Source organism: Anolis sagrei, chromosome 11 (assembly GCF_037176765.1).
Source record: "Anolis sagrei isolate rAnoSag1 chromosome 11, rAnoSag1.mat, whole genome shotgun sequence".
Taxonomy (NCBI): Eukaryota; Metazoa; Chordata; class Lepidosauria; order Squamata; family Dactyloidae; genus Anolis; species Anolis sagrei.
In genome coordinates, this window is record NC_090031.1 from 9,068,324 (window position 1) to 9,094,257 (window position 25,934).

At 39.0% G+C, this 25,934-nt stretch overlaps 1 protein-coding gene across 6 annotated transcripts in view; it reads right to left on the reverse strand.

Moving 5' to 3' along the window:
- Positions 1–25,934, reverse strand: part of CAMSAP1 (calmodulin regulated spectrin associated protein 1) — a 46,019-nt gene that overhangs the window by 14,221 nt on the left and 5,864 nt on the right. For 2 of the 6 annotated variants that reach the window (XM_067471851.1, XM_067471852.1), the window contains exons 2-11: positions 24,703–24,865; positions 19,481–19,743; positions 19,191–19,352; positions 15,774–15,854; positions 12,098–12,157; positions 9,880–10,021; positions 8,245–8,384; positions 8,068–8,164; positions 5,246–5,423; positions 759–850 (exon numbers count right to left, since the gene is read on the reverse strand). In XM_067471851.1, the coding sequence (XP_067327952.1) occupies positions 759–850; positions 5,246–5,423; positions 8,068–8,164; positions 8,245–8,384; positions 9,880–10,021; positions 12,098–12,157; positions 15,774–15,854; positions 19,191–19,352; positions 19,481–19,743; positions 24,703–24,865 (1,378 nt within the window). Of the gene's footprint in view, positions 1–758; positions 851–5,245; positions 5,424–8,067; positions 8,165–8,244; positions 8,385–9,879; positions 10,022–12,097; positions 12,158–14,857; positions 14,891–15,773; positions 15,855–19,190; positions 19,353–19,480; positions 19,744–24,702; positions 24,866–25,934 lie in introns of all 6 variants that reach the window. The other 4 variants (XM_067471854.1, XM_067471855.1, XM_067471853.1 and 1 more) reach the window with 4 other exon arrangements.

Below are 25,934 nucleotides of genomic sequence, written 5' to 3' on the forward strand. Positions count from 1 at the left end.
AATATCCAGTATTGCAGCCATTAAAATTACATTATAATATTTATAATACTATAATGTAATACAATATAATAATAATAATACAATATTATAATTATATATTTTATATCACATGTAATATTACTAATATTACAATATAATGGTATAGTACAATATAGTAATATATAATTCTGATATTGTACTATGCTAATAATATAATATATATAATGTAATACAATATAATACTACTACTAATAATAATACAATATTATAATTATATATTTTATATTACATGTAATATTACTAACAATATTACAACATAATGGTATAGTACAATATAGTAATATATAATTCTGATACTGTACTATGCTAATAATATGATATATATAATATAATACAATATACTACTAATAATAATAATACAATATTATAATATATTTTATATTACATGTAATATTACTAACAATATTACTATATAATGGTATAGTACAATATAGTCATATATAATTCTGATATTGTACTATGCTAATAATATAATATATATAATGTAATACAATATAATACTACTACTACTACTATTAATAATACAATATTACAATTATATATTTTATGCTAATAATATTTTATGCTATGCTAATAATATAATATATTGTATGTATACATATCTTGTAAGCCACTCTGAGTCCCCTTTGGGGTGAGAAGGGCGGCATATAAATGTCGTAAATAAATAAAATAATTAAGAGTTTTGTGCATACATGCTACAAAGAAAAGTTCTTCTCTACCTGAACTGTCTTCCCCTTGCAGTGACTTCTGTTGCTTCTGTCTCAATGGCAGCAATGGATGGGCTGGACTGAAGGCAGGGCTTCCTTTCCCACTATTTGGAAAGAAAAACATACAGAAGACCACCCATTAATGCGTGCGAGGGCAGCTGGAAACAATACCATAGTAGGAAAAACACACCATTATCTTTTCCAGCTAGCTTCCAAAACACAGCAATTTTGGAATAGAAAACACGGAAAAGTTGGCACGGTTGATATTGTAAACCTAACACAGCTGTAGTCGCAGACCGAGATGAACGGCGGTGACCAGGGGAGCATTTGCACAGTTAAAACTCATGCGCCAGCTGCGCCTGTACCTTGGGAAGTCTGACTTGGCCATGGTAGTCCATGCTCTGGTTACATCCCGTATAGATTACTGCAACACTCTTTACATGGGGTTGTCTTTGAAGATTGTTCGGAAGCTTCAAATGGTCCAACGGGCGACAACCAGGTTGCTAACAGGTGCTCAGGGAGCATACAACTCCTTTGTTGCGCCAGCTGCCAATCTGCTTCCATGCATAATTCAAAGTGCTGGCTTTAGCCTATAAAGCCCTAAACCAGTGCTTCTCAACCTGGGGGTCGAGACCCCTGGGGGGGTCGTGAGAGGGTGTCAGAGGGATCGCCAAAGACCATCGGAAAACATAGTATTTTCTGTTGCTCATGCAAGTTCTGTGTGGGAAGTTTGCCCCAATTCTATCCTTGGTGGGGTTCAGAACGCTCTTTCATTGTAGGTGAACTATAAATCCCAGCAACTACAACTCCCAAATATCAAGGTCTATTTCCCCCAAAGTCCACCAGTATTCAATTTGGGCATATTGAGTATTCGTGCCAAGTTTGGTTCAGCTCCATCATTGTTTGAGTTCACGTTGCTCTCTGAATGTAGGTGAACTACAACTCCCAAATTCAAGGTAAATGCCCACCAAACTCTTCCAGTATTTTCTATTGGTCAAGGGAGTCCTGTGTACCAAGGTGGTTTAATTCCATCATTGGTGGAGTTCAGAATGCTCTTTGATTGAAGATGAACTATAAATCCCGCCCGACCCCACCAGTAATCAAATTTGGGCATATCGGATATTTGTGCCAAATTTGGTCCAGTGAATAAAAATAAATCCTGAGTATCAGATATTTACATTACGATTCATAACAGTAGCAAAATTATAGTTATGAGTAGCAACAGAAATAATTTTATGGTTGTGGGTCACCACAACATGAGGAACTGCATTAAGGGGTCGCAGCATTAGGGAGGTTGAGAAACACTGCCCTAAATGGTTTCGGTCCAGCTTACCTATCCGAACATATATCTCCTTACGAACCATCCAGAATGCTAAGATCTACTGGGGAGGCCCTGCTGTCGCTCCTGCCTTCCTCACAGATGCGTCTGGCAGGGACGAGAGACAGAGCCTTCTCAGTGGTGGCCCCTCGACTGTGGAACGCCCTGCCTAGAGAGATAAGATTGGCCCCCTCCCACCTGTCCTTTCAAAGAATGGTGGAAACCTGGCTTTTTTGAACAGGCCTTCCCAAATATGGCATAGATATATGATATTATGGACAACTGACGACGCAACTAGACAACGATTTGAGATGGAGATGCTTTGACAATGTTTTTAAATGCTGTGTATGATTTTTATGCTTTTATATTGCTGTTAGTATTTTAAAGTACCATATATACTTGAGATTAAGCCGACCCGAATATAAGCCGAGGCACCCAATTTTACCACAAAAAACTGGGAAAACTGATTGACTCGAGTATAAGCCGAGAGTATGAAATGCAGCAGCTACGGGTACATTTCAAAATAAAAATAGATACCAATAAAATTACATTAATTGAGACATCAGGAGGTTAAATGTTTTATTTCCATAAAACTGTAATTTAAGATTAGACTGCCCAACTCTGATTAAACCATTATTCTAAGCTTCTTCGATGTAAATGTGCTTAAGTATCCTTCCAATTATTTATTTTATTTATTTACAATATTTGTATCCCGCCCATATCAGCCCGAAGGTGACTCATAATAATAAAGAGAGGAAAATTATAAACGTAATAATAATAATAATAATAATAATAATAATAGAGTAAAATAAGGGAAACATAATAACAGTAATAATAGAGTAAAATAATAAATGTAATAATAATAATAATAAAGTAAAATAATAAAGGTAAAATAAAAATAATAGAGTAAAATAAGGGAAACATAATAACAGTAATAATAGAGTAAAATAATAAATGTAATAATAACAATAATAAAGTAAAATAATAAATGTAAAATAGGAGTAAAATGATAAATGTAATAATAATAATAAATAGAGTAAAATAATAAATGTAAAATATAATAATAATAATAATAATAATAATAATAATAATAACAATAATAACAGAGTAAAATAATAAATAACCTTGACTCGAGTATAAGCCGATGCGGACGTTTTCAGCCTACAAAAAGGGTTGAAAAACTAGGCTTATACTCGAGTATATACAGTATTTATGACTTTTTTAATTTGTTGTAACTGGTCTGGCATCGAATTGTTGCCTATTGTTAACCATTCCGAGTCGCCCTTGTAGTAAATAAATAAATAAACAGGTCGTGCTCACGTTAATCAAACATGTGGTCTTAAAAGGATCTCATATTTAAATTAAAAAGAAAAGAACTAGGACAAGGGAGAAGAGTGAATAATAGCACGGGTCTCAAGAGCTCTTTTCAAAAAAAGTAATTACCACAGCCAGTCTAGGACGATCTGCGTAAGTGGAGAACGAAAACCGTCTTGAAATGTAATGCCAGACAAGCTCACAAAGATTGAGACAGAAGTGACTAACACCAGCAGTTGAATCCAGCAAATGTCACAGCCAGCTCAGGTTCAGAAAATGACAAGTGAACTTTTACAGATGAAGACTAGCAGAAAAAGGCACTGTTTGAATAAGAAAGGCAGCTAAGAAAGGGATGGATGTTTAGATATTACAATTCAGTTTTCTCATACAGACAAGGCTGAAAGTGAGTCCGGTAAAGGGACTTCTAGGGATTTTGATACCTGGTTCCTGGTGATTTTAGTTTACTTCTTGTTGGTTGTGAAGATCTTAAGATTCTGGGTTGCTGTGAGTTTTCCGGGCTGTCTGGCCATGTTACAGAAGCATTCTCTCCTGACATTTCACCCACATTTATGGCAGGCATCCTCAGAGGTTGTGAGGTCTGTTGGAAACTAGGCAAGTAGAGTTATGTATCTGTGGAATGATGTCCAGGGTGGGAGAAAGAACTCTTGTCTGTATGAGACAAGTGGGAATGTTGTCATTGATCGCCTTGATTAGCATAAAATAGCCTTGCAGCTTCAACGCTTGGCTTCTTACTGCCTGGGAATCCTTAGTTGGGAGGTGTCAGCTGGTCCTAATTGTTTCTTGTCTGGAATTCCCTTGTTTTGAGTGTTGTTCTTTATTTACAAGCTATCTACAAACCCACTAAGAAAATCTAACAAATGCTACATTCAGCAAAGGACAAGAAGGATCCTCTCACCTTTGTTTTCAGAATAAAGAACAACACTCTGAAAACGAGGGATTTCCAGAAATGAAACAATCAGGGCCAGCTAACACCTCCCAACAAAAAATTCATTCAGACAGGAAGCAGTCAGGCTTTGAATATGTAAGGCCATGGTATATAGTAGACCTCCTGCAGAGGTGAACATAGAATTTGGTGGATTTTTATGGGCCTCTAGATAATCTGTAGGTTGTGTTTCTTCATCAGCTTCCCTCAAACAGACAAGAGTTCTTTCCCCTACCATGGATATTCCAAAGATATATAAACTCCACTTGCTTGGTTTCAACAGTCCTCACACTTCTGAGGATGCCAGCCAGACATGTAGGAGAAATGTCAGGAGAGAATGCTTCTGAAACATGGCTATACAGCTCAGAAAACTCACAGCAACCCAATCCACAAACTGCTTCTTTATTTTTAGAGCTACTGTACAAAATTTAGCCTCTCTATAAGATCCCTTAAAAGATGCCTTAATAGACCTTGACATTTGGGAGTTGTAGTTGCTGGGATTTATAGTTCACCTACAATCAAAGAGCATTCTGAACCCTACCAATGATAGAATTGGGCCAAACTTCCCACACAGAACCCCCACGATCAACAGAAAATACTGTGTTTTCTGGTGGTCTTTGGCGACCCCTCTGACACCCTCTCACGACTCCCCCAGGGGTCTTGACCCCCAGGTTGAGACGCACTGGTTTAGATAATATTCTGCCAGGAATCTTCCGTACAATGGGAGTAATAAAAACAGACTAAATATCCTTATAGAAATGGGATTGTAAAAGGACCTGCCTAGCGGTTTCCACTCTCTCCCAATCTGATAGCAGCCCGAAAAGCTGCAACCGGTCACTCCAGAAAACACAGAACTACTGTCGACAGTGCCAAACCACAGCACAGGAAGCAAGGTCGACCGTGGAGATCAAAAGACAAACTTACAGAGACGCAAATCCTTCAAGATGCAGGTAATACCTGTTGCACGTTTCCAAAGGGAGCTGAGCTGGAGGTTGCACGTCGCCTGAACCGGAAGCAGCTGGACTAGCCATGAAGCTTCGTTTGGTTGCGTTGGAAATAGGAATGGGTGGGCGGCTGCTCTTCTGCTGCAACATTGTTTTAGCTAAATATCAATTTATACCATTAGTGTCAGTTTTAAAGCAACAATCAACAACCCTAAACAGGAGTTTTCAAAATGTAATTTGTTACAACAGTTTTTTTTAAAAAAACCCAAACACAGAAAGTTTAAAAGGAAATGTAATCAAAAATATTTTAACAAGTAGGATACATATATCAAAACAGTTATTCAGAAAGCCTGTAACAAGTCGACGTTAGGGTAAGGAGATGACACTAAACGTCAACACACAAATAAAAAATAGACTGTAAAAATAATAATCAATTCCCATGTGTTAAGGCTAAGCAGCAGGTCATGAGAACTTTCAAAACCACAGAAAACACACAAAACAGACCTGGTCCATAGAATACAACCAACTCCTTCTCAGCAAATCACGCTGAAATGACATATTCTTATACAGTGGGTTGTTGTAGGTTTTTTTCGGGCTATATGGCCATGTTCTAGAGGCATTTTCTCCTGACGTTTCGCCTGCATCTATGGCAAGCATCCTCAGAGGTAGTGAGCAACCTCTGAGAATGCTTGCCACTACCTCTGAGGATGCTTGCCATAGACAGATGCAGGCGAAATGTCAGGAGAAAATGTCTCTAGAACATGGCCATATAGCCCGAAAAAACCTACAACAACCCAGTGATTCCAGCCATGAAAGCCTTCGACAATACATTATTCTTATACAGTTCCTGCTTAACAAGTTACAGTTAAGCAGGGAGAACATTTTGCTGGATTGCACTTTTGGTTAACTTATGGGATAATTAGAGCTGGGGCTGTGTTTTTCTATCTGTTATTGGGAGAAATGGGGTCAAACAGCTAATAAATATCTATTTTACAGCCTGGGATTATTTATTTATTATTATTATTATTATTATTATTATTATTATTATTATTATTATTATTATTTTAGTATTATTATCATCATCTATATAAATAAAAATGTAATGTTTGTTTGTGGGATTAACATAACTCGAAAGCCACTGAATGAATTGACACCAAATTTGGACACAAGACACCTATCAAGCCAACGAGTAACCATCACTCATAAAAACACAGAAAAACACAGCAGAAGAGATTTAAAAAGCCAAAAAACAAAAATTACATTACAATGCATGCACAAATCCACATATATACACATATACACAAATATATACACACAAAACACATACACAGACTGGGCCACAGTAACACGTGGCAGGGGACAGCTAGGTATAAATAAAAATGTAATGTTCATTTGTGGGATTAACATAATTCAAAAATCACTGGACGAATTGACATCAAATTTGGATAGAATACATGTATTGGTCAACAAGTGACCATCACTCATAAAAACACTGAAAAACACACCAGAAGAGACTTAAAAGCAAAAAAAAATGACAATGCTTTCATAAAACCACACACACACATATGCAACCACATATATATACACATATACACAAAAATATGAACACACATGCACACACACAAACCACATATACACAGACTGGACCACAGCAATGTGTGGCAGGGGACAGCTAGTTAATAATATTATTCCTCTTTTTCTCTCCAAAAAAGAGACTCAAAGTAGCTGCTTCCACTTTGAAATACCAGAAGACAGTTGGGTTACTGTGAGTTTTCCAGGCTATATGGCCATGTTCCAGAAGCATTCTCTCCTGACATTTCACCCACATCTATGGCAGGCATCCTCAGAGGTTGTGAGGTTTGTTCGAAGCTTGGCAAGTGGGGTTTATATATCTGTGGAATGTCCAGGGTGGGAGAAAGTTGTTTGTTGGAGGCAAGTGTTAATGTTGCAATTGGCCACTTTGATTAGCACTGAATAGCGTGGCAGCTTCAAAGCCTGGCTGCTTCCTGCCTGGGGGAATGTTGGGAAGTGTTAGGTGTGATGTTTTTATATGTTTTATTTTTTTTAAAATGTCCAGGGTAGGAGAAAGTACTGTTGGAGGCAAGTGTGAATGATGAAACTGGCCACTTTGATTAGCACTGAATAGCCTGACAGCTTCAAAGCCTGGCTGCTTCATGCTTAGGGTGAATCCTTTGTTGGGAGGTGTTATCTGGCCCTCATTGTTTCCTGTCTGGAATTCCCTGCTTTCTGGGTGTTGGGTTGTTGTAGGTTTTTCCTGGCTATATGGCCATGTTCTAGAGGCATTCTCTCCTGACATTTCGCCTGCATCTATGGCAAGCATTCTCAGAGGTAGTGAGGTGTTCTTTATTTACTATCCTAATTTTGGAGTTTTTAAATTGTTCACAAGACATAGCAGAGCACTTTTTGAACCAACCTGGACACAGCATTATTATTTGAGAAGACCGAAACCTTAACTGGCAAAATCTCTGTTTTCCTAATAGATCAGAGATAAAATGTTATTCAGTCTAACAACTGAAATCACTGCCTTGCATAATTATATCTGGTTGTATACTACAAGAGAAGGGTTTTTGGCTCTTCTCTGAAAGGTTATGCTTTTTAAAGAAGTTAAAATTTCCAAAAGCTTTAGGTTTTAAAATAAGTTCTTTCTCCTTTGGCAGCTTCCTATGCTAGATTTTAAAATTCATTCTTAGGGAAATCTATAGATAAAATCCCAAAGTTCTGCTAGAATATTTTGTGGATCAGATCCTTAAAACTGAGGCTACAGCTGTTGAAATCTCTCACCGTCTTTCACTTCTTGCAAGTCCCTGGGCTGCACAAAGTCCGGCTTGACGATCTCAAACCACCAAAACAACTCGGCGATGAAGACCATAACGTTGGGCTGGAAAACGGGAAAAGTTAACATGAGTGGGTCAATTGGCACATCATTTCAAAATGGCGTCTTCCATTCACGGGTCTTACCTTTAACACTAAAGGTGCGTAGAGCATGTCCTCCAAAGTGAGGTAAAAACATTTGTTGAGATATTCGTTAGAGAATTCCCGAAGCAGCTGGATGTTATAGACACTGTCAGCAATTGACGTCACCTCCTTCAGGCAGATTTCTAAGGGGGAAAGGGAAAGGGGAAAGGTAAGTACCACAAGAAATTAACACTAGTTATCTTACAACAGGAAACTATCAACCATCCCAGCAGGGATTTAAAATAGCCAGCAGGACATGCTATGGCAGCACTATTCATAAAAGGCTTTCATGGCCCGAATCACTGGGTTGCGGTGAGTTTTCTGGGGTGTTTGGCCATGTTCCAATTGTTGCAATTTATTTATTTGTTTATTTATTTATTTACGACATTTATATGCTGCCCAGTCTGGTGATCTGGAAAATAAAGTAATGAGAAAGTGTTGGTTTTTAATATATGTAATTTCTTTATGCTTGCGGATAAACAGTATTTCTTGCTGTTACTTTGCCAGTGTTGATGAGAAGATGGTTTGGTTTGCCTACTCTGGAACATGCAGCATATTCTTCTTTAGGGATCCCATTCAAATCTATGATACTATCTGTGTGTGAATCATATTTATATCTATGGCTGGATGGCTCTTTGTTAGGAGGGATTTGATTACGTTATCTTGCCCTGGTGAAGGGAGTTGGACTGGATGGCTTTAAGTGTTTTCTGTTGGTCATGGGGATTCTGTGTGGGAAGTTTGCCCAGTTCTGTCATTGGCAGGGTTCAGAATGCTCTTTGATTGTAGGTGAACTATAAATCCCAGTAACTGTAACTCCCAAATGTCAAGGTCTATTTCCCCTAAACTCCATCTGTGTTCATATTTGGGCATATGGAATATTTGTGCCAAGTTTGGTCCAGATCTATCATTGTTTGAGTCTACAGTGATCTCTGGGTGTAGGTGAACTACAAGTCCCAAACTCAAGATCAATGCCCACCAAAAGCCTTCCAGTATTTTATGTTGGTCATAGGAGTCCTGTGTGCCACGTTTGGTTCAATTCCATCATGGGTGGAGTTCAGAATGCTCTTTGATTGTAGGTGAACTATAAATCCCAGTAACGACAATTCCCAAATGACAAATCAATTTTTTGAGTGGAGGACATACATTGGGTTGTTAGGTGTCTTGTGTCCAAATTTGGTGTCAATTCCCCCAGTGGTTTTTGAGTTTTGATGGTATCACGAACATTACATTTTTATTTATATAGATATACACAAATATATACACACACATAAACACACATATACACACACACAAAACATATATGTACACATACTGGGCCACAGCAACACATGGCAGGGGACGGCTAGTAAAAATATTAAAAAAACAAGGTTTGACCCAACCAAAGTTAATCACTTTTGTCTCATTTACTTCTATCGGTGAGACATTTAAACCTGTACTTAAGCATCTCTCAATGCACTCATCCGAACTGAAGCAATTGGTTTTGGTGGCATCACACCCCCTGAAACAAGATTGGATTATAACAGGTACCATTGTCAAATGCTGCTTCCAAAATTACTTTGATATGCCTTAGCATCCTATTGAAACAGTTTAAAAAGTAGGTCACTTTGAAAAAGAAAAGAAAAATGCTTCTCCACATACCATCTAGCTTCATTTGTTCGGGGCAATAGTAATGGATTACAGCCAGCAAAGCAGCCCCATCGCTGCAGTCCTTCATCAGATCTTCAAGCAGCGGGAAAAATGGCAACTGCCGGCTCGAAAGGTGATCCCGGCGATAACGGACCTGACAGAGAAGACAATTTCTTGTCACTGTAGGAACTACGTTACCAAGTCTTAATTACCATTTTAGTTGGTTAAACTGTATTTTCACATCTAGCTGGAATATAGTTTTTGGTTCAAGCAGCTTTCACTATCAGCCTGCTAATCTTGGAGCAACTTTCCCAATCACCCATGCCACCTAACTAAAAACTCTTCAAAGAAACAGAGACACCTTTATCCAGAGGAACAATTCAGCAAATATAAAGTCTGAGATGCACAAAGAAATCCAACTGGCAAACAGGAACAACTTTCTATTTTTATTATCTGACTATATCTGACTGTCTCTCTTTGAGAATCAACTTAAATCTGTACACAAATACATATACCGAATATACTAAAGTATAAGCCGACCCGATTATAAGCTGGGGCACCTAATTTTACCACAAAATAACTGGGAAAACATATTGACTCGAGTATAAGCCAAGGGTTACTGGCAGTTACTGGTAAATTTCAAAATAAAAATAGATAGCAATACAATTACATTAATTGAGGCATCAGGAGGTGAATATTTACATAAAACTGTAATTTAAAATAAGACTGCCAAACTCTGAATAAATCATTATTCTATTCTTCTTCAGTGCAAATGTGCTTATGTATCCTTCCGATAATAATAAAGACAGTAAAATAATGAATGTAATAACAACTATAATAATAGAGTAAAATAATAATAAGAGTAAAATTATAAATATAATAATAGGGTAAAATTATAAATGTAATGGATTCTCTCCTGACGTTTCGCCTGCATCTATGGCAAGCATCTTCGGAGGTAGTGAGGTCTGCTGGAACTAGGAAAATTGGTTTATATATCTGTGGAATAACCAGGGTGGAACAACGAAGTCTTGTCTGTTGGAGCTAGGTGTGAATATTTCAACTGACCACCTTGATTAGCATTTGAGGGCCTGGCAGTGCCTGGGGCAATCTTTTGTTGAGGGGTGATTAGATGTCGTTGATTGTTTCCTCTCTGTTGTTTTGCTGTTGTAATTTTAGAATAAATGTAATATTATAATCATAGAGTAAAATAATAATAATAATAATAATAATAATAGATTAGAATAATAAATTTAATAACAGTGTTAAAATTAAAACAATAAATGTTTTAATCTTATTGGACTGGATGGCCCATGAGGTCTCTTCCAACTCTATGATTCTATAATAATAAATAGAGTAAAATAATAAATGTAATAATAATAATAAACAGAAAAATAATAAATGTAATAATAATAATATTAATAATAAGAGAGTAAAATAATAAATGTAATAAAAATAATAACAATAACAGTAAAATAATAAATAACCTTTACTCAAGTATAAGCCATGGGGGGCTTTTTCAGCCTAAAAAAGTATATACGGTATATGTAGTAAATGTAGTATAGATACCAACTTTTCAGTCCAAATCAGCATATGCTTTAAGCAGAAAAGGACATATATGGCTAGTTATTAAACCTAAGTAGATTTACTGGGTAAACATAACACTTCAGTAAACCGTTTACTCACTTTAGTTCAGAATACCACAATCTATTATGAAAGCTGCTACAGTTAGTGCACAATATGAGACAGATGCAACTGACAATCTGAGCTACGTAGCACAAAAAGCAGCGCAATGAGTAAAAACAATCCTAAATATATGATTGAACGGAGCCCATATTCACTCAATAAATCACATCTGACTAATACTTACCTGGAGATAAACACCACTAGACTAAAAATGATCAACTAGCTAACCAGCTATGTAAGGCCACATCTAGGTATGAAACATGTATATATTTGAGGAAAGCTCACGCCGAGGAGTTGGTTATGCAAATAAGCAAGTTTGGAGTTGATTGCAAATTAATTTTGAATTGGGAAGGTTGGTTTATGGTGACCCATGCAGAAGAAGTACAGAGTTTTGCCCAATTTTGAAATATAGAGATGGATGTGTTTGATTAAAGGACATCATAGGAAAAAAATTAATTGGGAAGTTTGATAATGTAAGATGAAGGCTGTTTATCCTCCAGCTTGAAGCTCTCCATAAATACGTAATGTAATGTGAATCATACTGTACCACACGAGCATATTCCACTGGCTCCAGCATGCAGTGCGATAGCGCATGCATCAGATCAGGCTTTTGCAACAAAACAGCAAGATACAAGACGGCAATCAGAATCATGTTAATACATTCAAAAGGGCTAATACCCCTTATATCCCAAAACATGATTATTTGAGTCAAGGCGATTACCATACAAAGCAAGGTGATCTGATTAGTTTAAAGCCTACCCTCCAACTAATATCCTCCCCACTTCTGAAACTGATGCAACAAAAGTAAAACCCTTGCAAAAAAAAAAGCTTTCAAAATCACGGATTCTGGCTTATCAAATACTTGCATTGTACTGTCAGCTAAACTCCATACAGTGCAAGAACCACTGCATTCCTAACTATAATCAACAATCAACATTCCTAGAACAGGTCAGAGCAACATTTTTTGAAGTCTTGTATTCCGTCACCTACTCCTAACTACTAGGCATTTTAAGACACCTGCCAATGGAAATCCAAAGCACTCATGACTAAGACGGGCTCTACAATGCCTCCGGAAGTGAATCACAAAACACTGATTTGAAACACCCAATGACAAATCTTAATTGGCCCTCCACGTTTGTGGATTTGATTATTCACAGATTCTCTCTAGGAATCTCCAGAGCAGTGGTTCCCAAGCTGTGGTCCGTGGGTCCACAAGAACAAAAATATGGTCCGCCTCCTTACCATTACTACACCGTAGGGCAGTGTTTCTCAACCTGGGGGTCGGGACTCCTGGGGGGGTTGTGAGGGGGTGTCAGAAGGGTCGCCAAATCGCATCAGAAAGCACAGTATTCTCTGTATTTTCAAAGGCTTTCATGGCCGGAATCACTGGGTTGTTGTAGGGTTTTTCGGGCTATATGGCCATGGTCTAGAGGCATTCTCTTCTGACGTTTCGCCTACATCTATGGCAAGCATCCTCAGAGGTAGTGAGGTCTACCTCTGAGGATGCTTGCCATAGATGCAGGCGAAACGTCAGGAGAGAATGCCACTAGACCATGGCCATATAGCCCGAAAAAAACCTACAACAACACAGTATTTTCTGTTGGTCATGGGAATTCTGTGTGGGAAGTTTGGCCCAATTCTATCGTTGGTGGGGTTCACAAAACGACAAATCCCAGCAACTATAACTCCCAAATGTCAAGGTCTATTTTTCCCAAACTCCACCAGTGTTCACATTTGGGCATATGGAGTATTTGTGCCACGTTTGGTCCAGATCCATCATTGTTTGAGTCCACAGTGCTCTTTGGATGTAGGTGAACTACAACTCCTAAACTCAAGGTCAATGCCCACCAAACCCTCCCAGTATTTTCTGTTGGTTATTGGAGTTCTGTGTACCAAGTTTGGTTTGATTTCATCGTTGGTAGAATTCAGAACTATCAATCCCATCAAGTACAACTCCCAAATGAAAAAATCAACCCCCGCCCCAACCCCATCAGTATTCAAATGTGGGAGTATTTGTGCCAAATTTGATCCAGTAAATGAAAATACATCCTGCATATCAGATATTTACATGACACTTCATAACAGTAGCAAAATTACAGTTATGAAGTAGCAACAAAAATAATATTATCGTTGGGGGTCACCACAACATGAGGAACTGTATTAAGGGGTCACAGCATTAGGAAGGTTGAGAAACACTGCCGTAGGGAGCCGCCGGTGGTGCAGTGGGTTAAACCCCTGCACTGGCAGGACTGAAGACCGACAAGTCACAGGTTCGAATCCGGGGAGAGCGCGAATGAGCTCTCTCTATCAGATCCAGCTCCTCATGCGGCAACGTGAGAGAAGCCTCCCACAAGGATGCTAAAACATCAAAACATCCGGGCGTCCACTGGGCAATGTCCTTGCAGATGGCCAATTGTCTCACACCAGAAGTGACTTGCAATTTCTCAAGTCACTCCTGACACGACAAAAAAGAAAGAAAAAGAAAAAACTACACCGTTGCCTCAAAACCACACTGCAACGAGAATTTATTTATTTAAATTTATTTAAAACTTTTATATCCCAATCTTCTCACCTCCGTAGAGGGACTCAGACCGGCCTCGCAAACTGGTTTTGCAAAACTCTCTTATAGTGCTGAGGCAACGGGGATGTCAGTAGGGGAGAGGCTGACTACCCACATCAGCTCTATATTATTAAATATGGTTTTCTCTGGGCAAGCAGATGACGACTACCGAGTGGCATATGTTCTGTATCAGAAACTAGAGCTGATGTGTTCTATCCAATGCAATTCTCTGAATCAGCACCCCAAATAACCAAGCCTAATCTAAACTTGACCAAAAATTGATTTGTAAGCCTTTTGGTACTAATGTTCCTGGTCAAGTGTTCCCTAGTCAAAAAAAGGTTGAGAACCACTGATCTAAATCCATTGTACAACATCTACTGGATAAAAATGTTAGATAAACCCTCTTGAAAGCTATCTCCAAAAAAAAAAAAAAAGATGCAAACACCACTACTTTAAACTGACCAGCTTCACCTTAGCGCTGCACGAACAAAGTTTTTGACTGTGATTTCCTTGCTCTTCCATCTCCAGATTTTGCCTATCAACAATTCTGAAAATGCTGTGTAGTGATGACTATGCTGTATGTACAGTATGCAGAACCATGTAAATGAAATCTACATTTTCTGAAGGCAAAGAGATTCTCGCAAGTTGTGAAAGCAGCATTGCAAATGGAAGCAAACACCAAGAAAAGAATAATCGAAAGCCATGGTTTTGTGGATGACAACTGTTGTGTAGAATTAATTAACTTACAGGTACTAATTTCCAATACCATTTGGAAGGAGACTGCTCAGGAAGCAGGGAAGGGAATGTGGGAACAGGAGAGGAATATCAGCAGAGCGAGTTATAAGCAATACCAAAACAAACTCAACTGACAGACACTTTCATATCGTGGAATAATTTTGATATAGAAATATTAAAAATACATTGTCCAGACCCAAATCAAGCAATCCCACACCAGTACCATATTGCGCCATTTAATAGGCGCCAATTAGAACTTAGGCAACAGCATTTTGATTTACTGATGCGCAATTTTACTATTGTGTTAATTCTTCCAAAAGAAATCAGGCCACCTTTGAAGTCAGTGATGTTTGAGAAAATTGTACATTTTCCAGTAATGAAAGTGTAACATTTCTTCACAATATTAGTTCACTGGAATAGTTATGGGGGAGGAAATAGGAGGGCAGTTGCACACATTCACTGCTAATCCTTCTGGATGACTAGTACATGCTTCATTAGTATTTATCACAAATTCCTCAGAAATACGACCCAGAAAAAAAAATTCAGAATAAATGCTGAAAATGGCCTATTAATTCCATAGTTGCTTCAAACCCAAATAAGCAGGATTCAAATGTTAAAACAAGACATAGCAGAAACTATGGAGAAGAGAAAGCAGCTCTAATCCAATGTATCAGAGCAGACTCCAGTCACCAGCCTCTCCATTCAACTTGAAACAGGGATACAAATGCAAGAAGGAATAAAAAGCTCTTGAGAACATGAAATTGCTAAGGTCAGAAAGATCAAGGGAAAGAATAGGAACCTAGGAACATCACATTCAAGGAAATTTATCGGGTATTGTGAATACTGGAATCCTTAACATGCTTAGGGAGAAACAAGCTTAACAGGAAGATTCACATCCAGCTAACGTAGTATTTCTACGAGTTCTTACCTTCTGATGACCCGGACTTTCAAGCAATTGCTGCTTCAGTTTGATCTCCTTCTCTGTTATCTCTCTCATCTTTAGGTTCACCTAAAGGTGGGAAAGGGGGTAAAGAATGCCATTATTTTCCCTACAAATCTTTATATGGCTTACATTTGCTGCCAGTTGGTTTCATTCCGCCAGTTATGCTTCCCTACCTCTGCACTCAAAATATCGAGGTGTAGTTAAAGAGACTATCCAGCAGAAGTGATACAGTTTTAATTTATTATTTACTAGCCATCCCCTCGTACGAATTGCTGTGGCCCACTCTGGTGGTCATGGGGGTTCTGTGTGAGAGGTTTGACCCAATTTTATCATTGGTGGGGTTCAGAATGCTCTGTGATTGTAGGTGAACTATAAATCCCAGCAACTACAACTCCCAAATGCCGAGATTCTATTTCCCCCAAACTCCACCAGTGTTGACATTTGGGCATATTGAGTATTCGTGTAGAGTTTGGTCCAAATCCATCACTGTTTGAGTCCACAGTGATCTCTGGATGTAGCTGAACTACAACTCCAAAAACAAAGGACACTGCCCACCAAACCCTTCACTGTTTGAGTCCACAGTGATCTCTGGATGTAGGTGAACTACAACTCCAAAACCAAAGGACACTGCCCATCAATCCCTTCCAGTATTTTCTGTTTGTCATGGGAGAACTGTGTGCCAAGTTTGGTTCAATTCCATCATTGGTGGGGTTCAGAAATCCCAGCAACTACAACTCCCAAATGACAAAATCAATTTTTTGAGTGAAGGACATACATTGGATTGTTAGGGGTTTTGTGTCCAAATTTGGTGTCAATTCCCCCAGTGGTTTTTGAGTTCTGTTAATCCCACAAACAAACATTACATTTTTATTTATATAGATTTCGGGTTTTTCTACCCCGTCTCTTCTCTACCCCTGAAGGGGGACTCAGGACGGCTTACATTAGGCAACGATTCGATGCCGCTTCATATAAAAAATTACAATAATACAACACAATTAAAATATAAAGTATTAATTAAAACAGTACATAAACATTAATTAAAACAATAATACAATATCATCAGCTGTATCGTCATTCCAGTCAATTTCCAACCAAAGTGCTAATTAAGTCTACTGTCTGAAAGCCTGGTCCCACAACCAAAATTTCACTTTCTTCCTGAAAGCCAGGAGGGATGAGGCCGATCTTATCTCCTTTGGAACGGCATTTCACAGGTGGGGGCCACACCTGAGAAGGCCCTGTCTCTCATTCGGCCAAACGCGTTTGTGATGTAGGCGGGAGCGAGAGCAGGACCTTCCCGGATCATCTTAAATTACGAGGTGGGACATAGAGACAGATTTCAATTATGAGATAAGTATACTTTTAGACTTCCCCCTTGAAATCAAAAGCCCTTTAAACTGCTTAACTTTGACGGGATCGTATCCTGAGTATAATCCTTCTAGAGTACAAAAGTAGGAGGAAAAAATCTGTACCTGAATGATAAATACTTTCAGAGCTGAAAATCTGAACTGAGTTAGTTCGTTACCACCAACTATATTTGGAATGAAAGCTTCAGAGACACTGCAACTAGATTTCCCTACGCAACGTATTATTTTGAACTGAATTATTCAAGACCTATGCTCACATGAACTCCGCAATGCTGAAGCTCTCCAGTGACAATTATGAAAAAAAGCCCTCTGCACAAAAAATACCCCCAGACTTAAATATTGATTTCTATTGATTACTTTCCCAACAGTGACTTCCAATGTGTTCTCAAAAATTAAGGTTAATATCTCTGGTTCAAAGATGAACTACTTTGGCCACATAATGAGAAGACAGGAAAGCTTGGAGAAGGCAGTGATGCTGGGGAAAATGGAAGGAAAAAGGAAGAGGGGCCCACCAAGGGCAAGATGGATGGATGGGATCCTTGAAGGGACTGGCTTGTCCTTGAAGGAGCTGGGGGTGGTGATGGCCAACAGGGAGCTCTGGCGTGGGCTGGTCCATGAGGTCACAGAGTCAGAAACAACTGAACAAATAAACAACAACAACAATCTCTGGTTCTATTTACATATTTCTAGAAGTAAACATCTAAGAAATCTGGCTACCAATATTTAAAAAACTCTAAAATTAGGACAGTAAATAAAGAACAACACTCTGAACACAGGGGAATTCCAGACATGAAACAATCAGGGTCAGTTAACACCTCCCAACAAAGGATGCTCCAGGCAGGAATCAACCAGGCCTTGAAGCTGCAAGGCTTTGCAATGCTAATCAAGGTGATTAGTTGCAACACTCACACTTGCCTCCAATAGACAAGAGTTCTTCCTCCCACCATGGACCTTCCACAGATATACAAACCTTCCTTGCTTAGTTTCCAACAGACCTCACAATCTCTGAGGAGGCTAAGCATGTGGACAGTTTCAACAAAAAGGAAGAAACCATGAAAATAAACAAAATCTGGCTACCAGTATTTAAAAAAAAATACTCCAAAATCAGGATGATAAAGAATAAGACTCAAAAATCAAAGGAATTCCAGGCAGGAAAAAATCAGGGCCAAAAATGATCCCCCAGGCAGGAAGCAGCCAGGCTTTGAAGCTGCAAGGCCATTCAATGCTAATCAAGGTGGCCAGTTGCAACATTCACACTTGCCTCCAAGAGTTCTTCCTCCCACCCTGGACCTTCCACAGATATATAAACCTCCCCTCCTTAGTTTCCAAGAGATTTCACAATCTCTGAGGATGCCTGCCATAGATGTGGGCAAAATGTCAGGATAGAATGCTTCGGGAACATGACCAGACAGCCCAGAAAACTCACAGAAACCCTCTAAGAAATCCATTTTTCATACTACTGAGCACAATTAAGTTATTTCTGAACAATAATAATAATAATAATAATCTTTATTTCTACCCCGCCACCATCTCCCCGATGGGGACTCGGAGCAGCTTACATGGGGTCAAGCCCAGACAACATAATACAGCAATAAAATCAAAACATATACAGCAAACAACAACAACATCAAAATAACATTAAAAGAGAAAAAAATCATAAGATAAACATTCCAATAAACACAATCATAGTAAGGATACCTGTTCAATAACGTTTGATGGTTTCAAAACAAATTAATGAAATAAAAACCAATAGTTAGGAAAAATGTAATCATTCCTAAGAAACAAGTGGAGTAGGCCTTAGTCCTTATCCGCTTCTTTTGAGCTTTCCATAAGCATGAGGTAGGCTTATGTTCCTACAAACCAGAAAACAAAAGTATTGCTGAAATCTTTATTGAAGTGGAACATCTCTAAAAGATGGCAAAACCCTTCAATACACCAATGGTCACTGAACCCATTTCCTCTAGTTCGTCCTTTTCACTTCCACTTGAAATATCCCACATCGATACATTAAAACACTAAGGCACACCATTTTTTTTACCTTATTAATCCAGAATATCATTGCATCTTCCAGATCATAGGGTAAGTCCTTTGAGGCACTGAATGTAGAAAAACATTTGACACTTGCAACCACTTTCTCAATGCTAATCATCTCCACCGTGTAGGCCATCATGAGAGCATCAATCATTCCCATGTGAGGACTCTAAGGAACAAAGAACACGGGTTGATTCAAAGAGATTCAAATGAGCCACGAGCTAAGCGCTAAAAATGAAAGGCTGGGGAGCAGCATTTAGGTGAGATGAAATGTAAGAGCCCTTTTCTGAAGCTCACCATTTTGATAGGTGCGGAGCCAAGGTCCAATTCAGACACCGGTGAATCGTCACTCTCCATGGCGTAAATCCCTTTCCGAGACAGAGCCTGGATGACCGACTGGTGTCCCTGCAGAGCAGCCACCTGATCCCCTTTCAAAATGAGGCTGCAGACGCGGCAGTAGAGTTCGCTGGACAGTAACAGCTTGATGACAGGTGGCTTAATATGTTCTTGCTCATACTGGTCTATATAAAATGGGTCCTTCAGCTCCTCTGGGATATTATCTGAAACAAAAGAGCCATGAAGTCAAAACGAGAGATTTTTTTTGCCACACAGAAATGAGGCAAACACATATACTGACTGACAATTTAGCCCCAGAAAACAAAACAAACTTTGGAAAACAAAGGGGAAGCAACTTATTGGGGAAACAATACATAACCATTCCTTCTTTCACTGTTGTGTTGGCGCAATAGGTTAAACCAGGGGTCCTCAAACCTTTTAAACAGAGGGCCAGGTCACAGTCCCTCAAACTGTTGAAGGGCCAGATTATAATTTAAAAAAAAACATGAATGAATTCCTATGCACACTGCACATATCTTAGAATCATAGAATCATAGAATCAAAGAGTTGGAAGAGACCTCACGGGCCATCCAGTCCAACCCCCTGCCAAGAAGCAGGAATATTGCATTCAAATCACCCCTGACAGATGGCCATCCAGCCTCTGCTTAAAAGCTTCTAAAGAAGGAGCCTCCACCACACTCTGGGGCAGTGAGTTCCACTGCTGAACGGCTCTCACAATCAGGAAGCTCTTCCTCGTGTTCAGATGGAATCTCCTCTCTTGTAGTTTGAAGCCATTGTTCCATGTCCTAGTCTCTCTTGTTTGTTATTATTAATGTCTTAATGTTGTGGTCGTTGTTATTGTTTATTTTTGTTTTGAGATTTATTTTACTGTTTTGTATTGATTATTTTGTTACTGCCTTTGTTTTATTGATGTACTGCGGGCTTGGCCTCATCTAAGCCGCACCGAGTCCCTTTGGGAGATGGTAGCAAGGTACAAATAAAGGTTATTATTATTATTATTATTATTATTATTATTATTTGTAGTGCAATAACCCATGAAAAAATACAATAATTAAAATGAACAATTTTAACAAATATAAACTTATTAGTATTTCAATGGGAAGTGTGGGCCTGATTATGGCTGATGAGATAGGATAGTTGTTGTTGTGTGCTTTCCAGTCGTTTTAGATTTAGGTTGACCCTGAGTGAAAGCCGGGTAAATGACCTTGGAGGGCCATATCCAGCCCCCGGGCCTTAGTTTGAGGACCCCTGGGTTAAACACTTATGCTGGCAGAACCGCTGACAGAAAAGTCAGCAGTTTGACTCCGCAAGACAGGGTGAGCTCCTGTCTGTCAGCTCCTGCTTCTCATGTGGGGACATGAGAGAAACCTCCCACAGGATGGTAAAACATCCGGCCAATTCTCTCACACCAGAAGTGACTTGCAGTTTCTCACACACAAAAAACCCCAGTTGTGTTTTAATGCTCAAAGTACGAATATATGTTCTGTCATAACACAAGCTGCTCTGAGCCCCAGGGGAGTGGCGGCATATATGTTTGAATAATAAATAAATAAATAAATAAATAAAGTGTAATCCAGCAGTCTGGAAAGAGTAGACTCGAGAGTTTCACATACACACTTGATTAAGTATTCTGTACACTGTAATCGTTGTTAGAAGCAGGTCAGAAGAGGAAAAATGCTAGCCTAAATAGATTTACAGAAGAACAAATATTTTGTGCTAAATGTCAAAACTGCTTTCAGCCACCTAAACCCACCCACATTATAGTCGAAGTTATCATCTGTATCTACAAACAACTACACCGCATACTGTGCCTTCCAGTCACTGGAAATATATTCCTATTTGCAATGACTATACTATCCAGAAGATAATTTTTGGTCATATGATTGCTTGAAATTTGCAAATTTGGCAATGCCACATACAACTCACTCAGCAACCATTTTTAATTCAAATGACACATGCTTAAATGTATGCTGGACATGCATTATCATGAGGAACTTAAAAGACATAGGTTAGATCTATTAATTATTTTCATGATACAGAAAAAAACATGCAACATAAATTGTATATTCTATAGAGGCCACAGAAAGGCGATTGTTTCTTTTGGCCCACTGAACAAAGCACTGTCTCACTGTACTACAGTGCATTCATGCCACATCAGACTCAAGTTTTTTAAACAAATCAAAATGGGGCACTGTTACATTACATACAAAAGGCATCAGGACACGCCACAGACTTTATCACCCTGAGGGACTGTCAGCAATGTGCTGCTTAAACTGTCCAACCAGCTTACCTTCCCTCCCTGACATCACCATCTCTGTGCTGCATTTCTACATTTCTTGCATAAGCAGCATTTAAATGAGAGCTATGTTGGTTAGCATAGTATCATTTGAACCGATTTAAATATTCTGCACAAAAAAGAATTCTAACATAGGCCATGAACTAAGTACTGCTGCATTGCAATCCCAATATGATTCCATGATTTTGAAGCCAAGTATAGAAATATCTAGAACTTGTCATGCACAAGTCACTGTTTAAATTCAGTCCCCATGGCTATAACAAACACAAACACAGGTGACACAATTACTTTGTTCTTTACTAGGTAGCATTACGATTGTGGGCATTAATAATAAAAAAAACAGCACACTATTTTAATAACTATCCCAAGAGAAAGTACAACGGTGATACAAAGTCTATTTACTTCAAGGTCCAGCTATACATCTTTAAAACTGCAATTATATATTGTTATGCGGAGAGATGTGCTTGCTGCTCCATAAATTCCCAAATACTTCCATGAACAGTAAAGTGAATACTAAAAGAACTTGATCCACTGCAACTCTCAATTCACAATATGTATAAATAAAAAATAGAAGTAAAACCTCAACTGAAAACAAATTAAAGTCATGTGAAGGCAGGAATACAATGTATTACTTCGCACCACCACAAAGCAAGCAAATGTTAATCCATTAAGCACATTAGAGTTTGGCAAATTAGAGTTAGATTAAGAGGACTATCTAATTTCCACAACATGAATGCATGTTGTATTTTGTTCCACTTAAAAGTACTGTGGTAAGTAGCCAAAAATACTTACTTTAAAAACTAAACATTCAAAACAGACAAGAAGGTTGTACTGCAGTGCAAGACATTGATTCATAGTCCTGCTTGACAAAGAAGATCTACTGAAAAAGTTCCAATTAAAAACTCTAATTTAAAGAACTCCAGGTTTTTAAAAGTATTTTTACAACTTCCATCTAGTAATGATGATAATAATAATAATGCTGCTGCAAGAAAATTGTGCTGACGGACTACAAGCAGAGGCATAACACCATTGCTCAGATGATTCATTGGAAGTTGTGTCACAAATACCATCTGCCTGGGACAAAGTACTGGTGGGATCACAAGCCCGAAAAAGTCACAGAAAACGAACATGTCAAACTACTCTGGAACTTCCGAATTCAAACTGACAAGAGTTTTGGAGCACAAGACTCCTGACTTCACCATCTTGGGGGGGGGGGGGGGGGGGGGGAACGACGGACCAAATATGGATTGTCGATGTTGCAATCCCAGGCGACAACTGGATTGACAAGAAACAACTTGAAAAGTTTACATGAGATGAGGATTTAAAAATCGAACTGCAAAGACTCTGGCACAAGCTAGTAAAGGTGGTCCCAGTGGTGATCGGCACACAGGGTGCAGTGCCTAAAATTACCATCTGTCAGCTATTAAGGCCAGGATTGAAAAATCAATGGATGACCCAAAATTCAGACTATGCAAGGAAGTTGATGAAACCATGGACCATCTCCTCAGCTGCTGCAAGAAAATCGCACAGATGGACTACAAACAGAGGCACAACTCTGTGGCCCAGATGATTCACTGGAACTTATGTCGCAAGTACCACCTGCCAGCAGTAAAGAACTGATGGGATCATAAACCCGCAAAGGTCACGGAAAATGAACATGCAAAAATACTGTGGGACTTTCGAATCCAGACTGACAAAGTTTTGGAACACAATACACCAGACATCACGATTGTGGAAAAGAAAAAAGTCTAGATTATTGATGTCGCCATACCAGGTGACAGTTGCATTGAGGAAAAACAACAGGAAAAACTCAGCCGCTATCAAGACCTCAAAATCGAACTGCAAAGGCTCTGGCATAAACCAGTACAGGTGGTCCCAGTGGTCATTGGCGCACTGGGTGCTGTGCCAAAAGATCTCAGCTGTCATTTGGAAACAATAAACATCAACAAAATCACGATCTATCAACTGCAAAAGGCCACCTTACTTGGATCTGTGCGTCTCATTTGAAAATACATCACACAGTCCTAGACGCTTGGGAAGTGTTCGACTTGTGATTTTGTGATACGAAATCCAGCACAGAAATCTCGTTTGCTGTGACATACTGTGCTTTGTGTCAGTAAAATAATAATAATAATAATAATAATAATAATAATAATAATAATTTATATCCTGCTTTTCTCCCTCGCAGGACCCAAAGCAGCTTGCAACATATTACAATCATGTAAACAACAATCCAAATACATCAATAATAAGTATAAAACATAAAATAACAATTTAAAACAACAATAATATTCATTCACATTCTTGATACACAGTATACAGCATTACACAAAATAGATGGATGCTTCACTAAGTTCTAGAATGAAGATGCAGGGAAGCAGGAAAAAAAAACCCAAATGATTAAAATGTCTGTGGCCTACTATACAAAAACCATACAAAAATCCCTAATAAATTCTGAGCCATCAGAAAGTAGGTAAGGATGCATGTGGTTGCCAAAAATGACTCACACTGCAAGGGCCTAAGAAGCCTGTAAGATTCAGTGTAGATCTATAGTGTGCAAAACAGCACTAATTTAGCAGAAACCAAAGCAGGGACATGGCAGGATTTCAAGCACTTCCAACTGTAAGCCATTTACAATAAGGGGCGGGGACGGGGGTTGTGGGCAATACATCGGCAAGCTTCCTGGTTGGCATTTACTCTTGTATTTGAAAACATAGGAACAGGCCGGTCAGCAAATCAGTTTGACACAATTGATATTTAAAACACAGATCATCTCCAATCCACTTAACATCTGAAAGGACAAGGCAAAAAGAAAACGCAAAGGGAAAGAAAAATAAAAGCATCATCTCCCAATGGGGATTCTTACCTCTTCCATAGGCTTTTGCACAGATCCACTGTAGATTAGCTGCTATTTTTGCTCGGGCTGAATCATAGAGCTCCAACGGAACGATCTCAGCTGCACTATCTGTGAGAGCATCCATTTTTCTTCTTGTGCTATCCCCACCAGCACAAACATCAGCATCCACCATCTGAAGGAAAAAGAAAAGAAACCCGGCCTAGCACTCCAAAACTACAATTTACAAGATATATCACAGTTTCACGCACACAACACTGAGTATAGATCCCTTGGCTATTGAAACGACTGAGGGGGTTTTTTTCTGATGGGGTTTGATCTCGGAACCAACCTCAATGTAAAGAAGTCAGACTATGCAATGCTTTGTTTATATATATTAATTAAAAGGAACAGACTACATGCATGATTAATACTCATCTTTCTAGACAGGCCGCACACGCATTTCCCCCCTTGAGTTACCAGCCTGACGATATAAACAGGTACCAAGCAGTTTACTGAAGGGGAAAATTCTCCTATTATCTGATTTCTCCAACAATGGAATGGGGGTAGGTAGTAAGGGTGGCACAGCAGGGGAAGGCGGCAACAGAAGGCAGCAGGCCTAAGGTTCCCTTGCTCTTGCGATACCCTTTATCCTACCCCTAAGAGGGATCAGCAGCTGGCTGAGACGAAGAAGAGCACCAGACACCCCGAGGGAAGAGGGTGAAGTGAGAGGGCAGGACGGGAATCTTTCTCGCATGTCCCTTTCACGCTCCGATGGAAGACGCCAGGAACCGGGTGGCAAAAAGGAAGGTGCCGTGACATACCTTTCCTGCAGGAGTCTCGCTCCCCAACAAAGACAACAAAGGGCATCTTTCCAGCACTGTCTTTTCTCATCTATCTCACTCTCCTCCCTGCTGTCTCACTCTCCTGCTTTCCAAAATATCCCATTGCCTCCATAATGACAACAGCCATATTATTATGGCTGTTGTCATTATTATCTTCAAAATTATTTAATCTCTACCAAATAGATTTCCGCCTCCCACTTTAAACTCCATATAACTAACCTACCAACTCTGCTTAGAATCTGATCCCACATCCCCAACAACAACAACAACAATAATGGTTTATTTATAAACGACTCTCTCTCCCCAAGGGGACTCAGGGCGGTTTACACACAAAAAAGTCAAAAACCCCATATAACTAACCTACCAACTTGAATCTGATCCCATATCCCCAATAACAACAACAACAATAATGGTTTATTT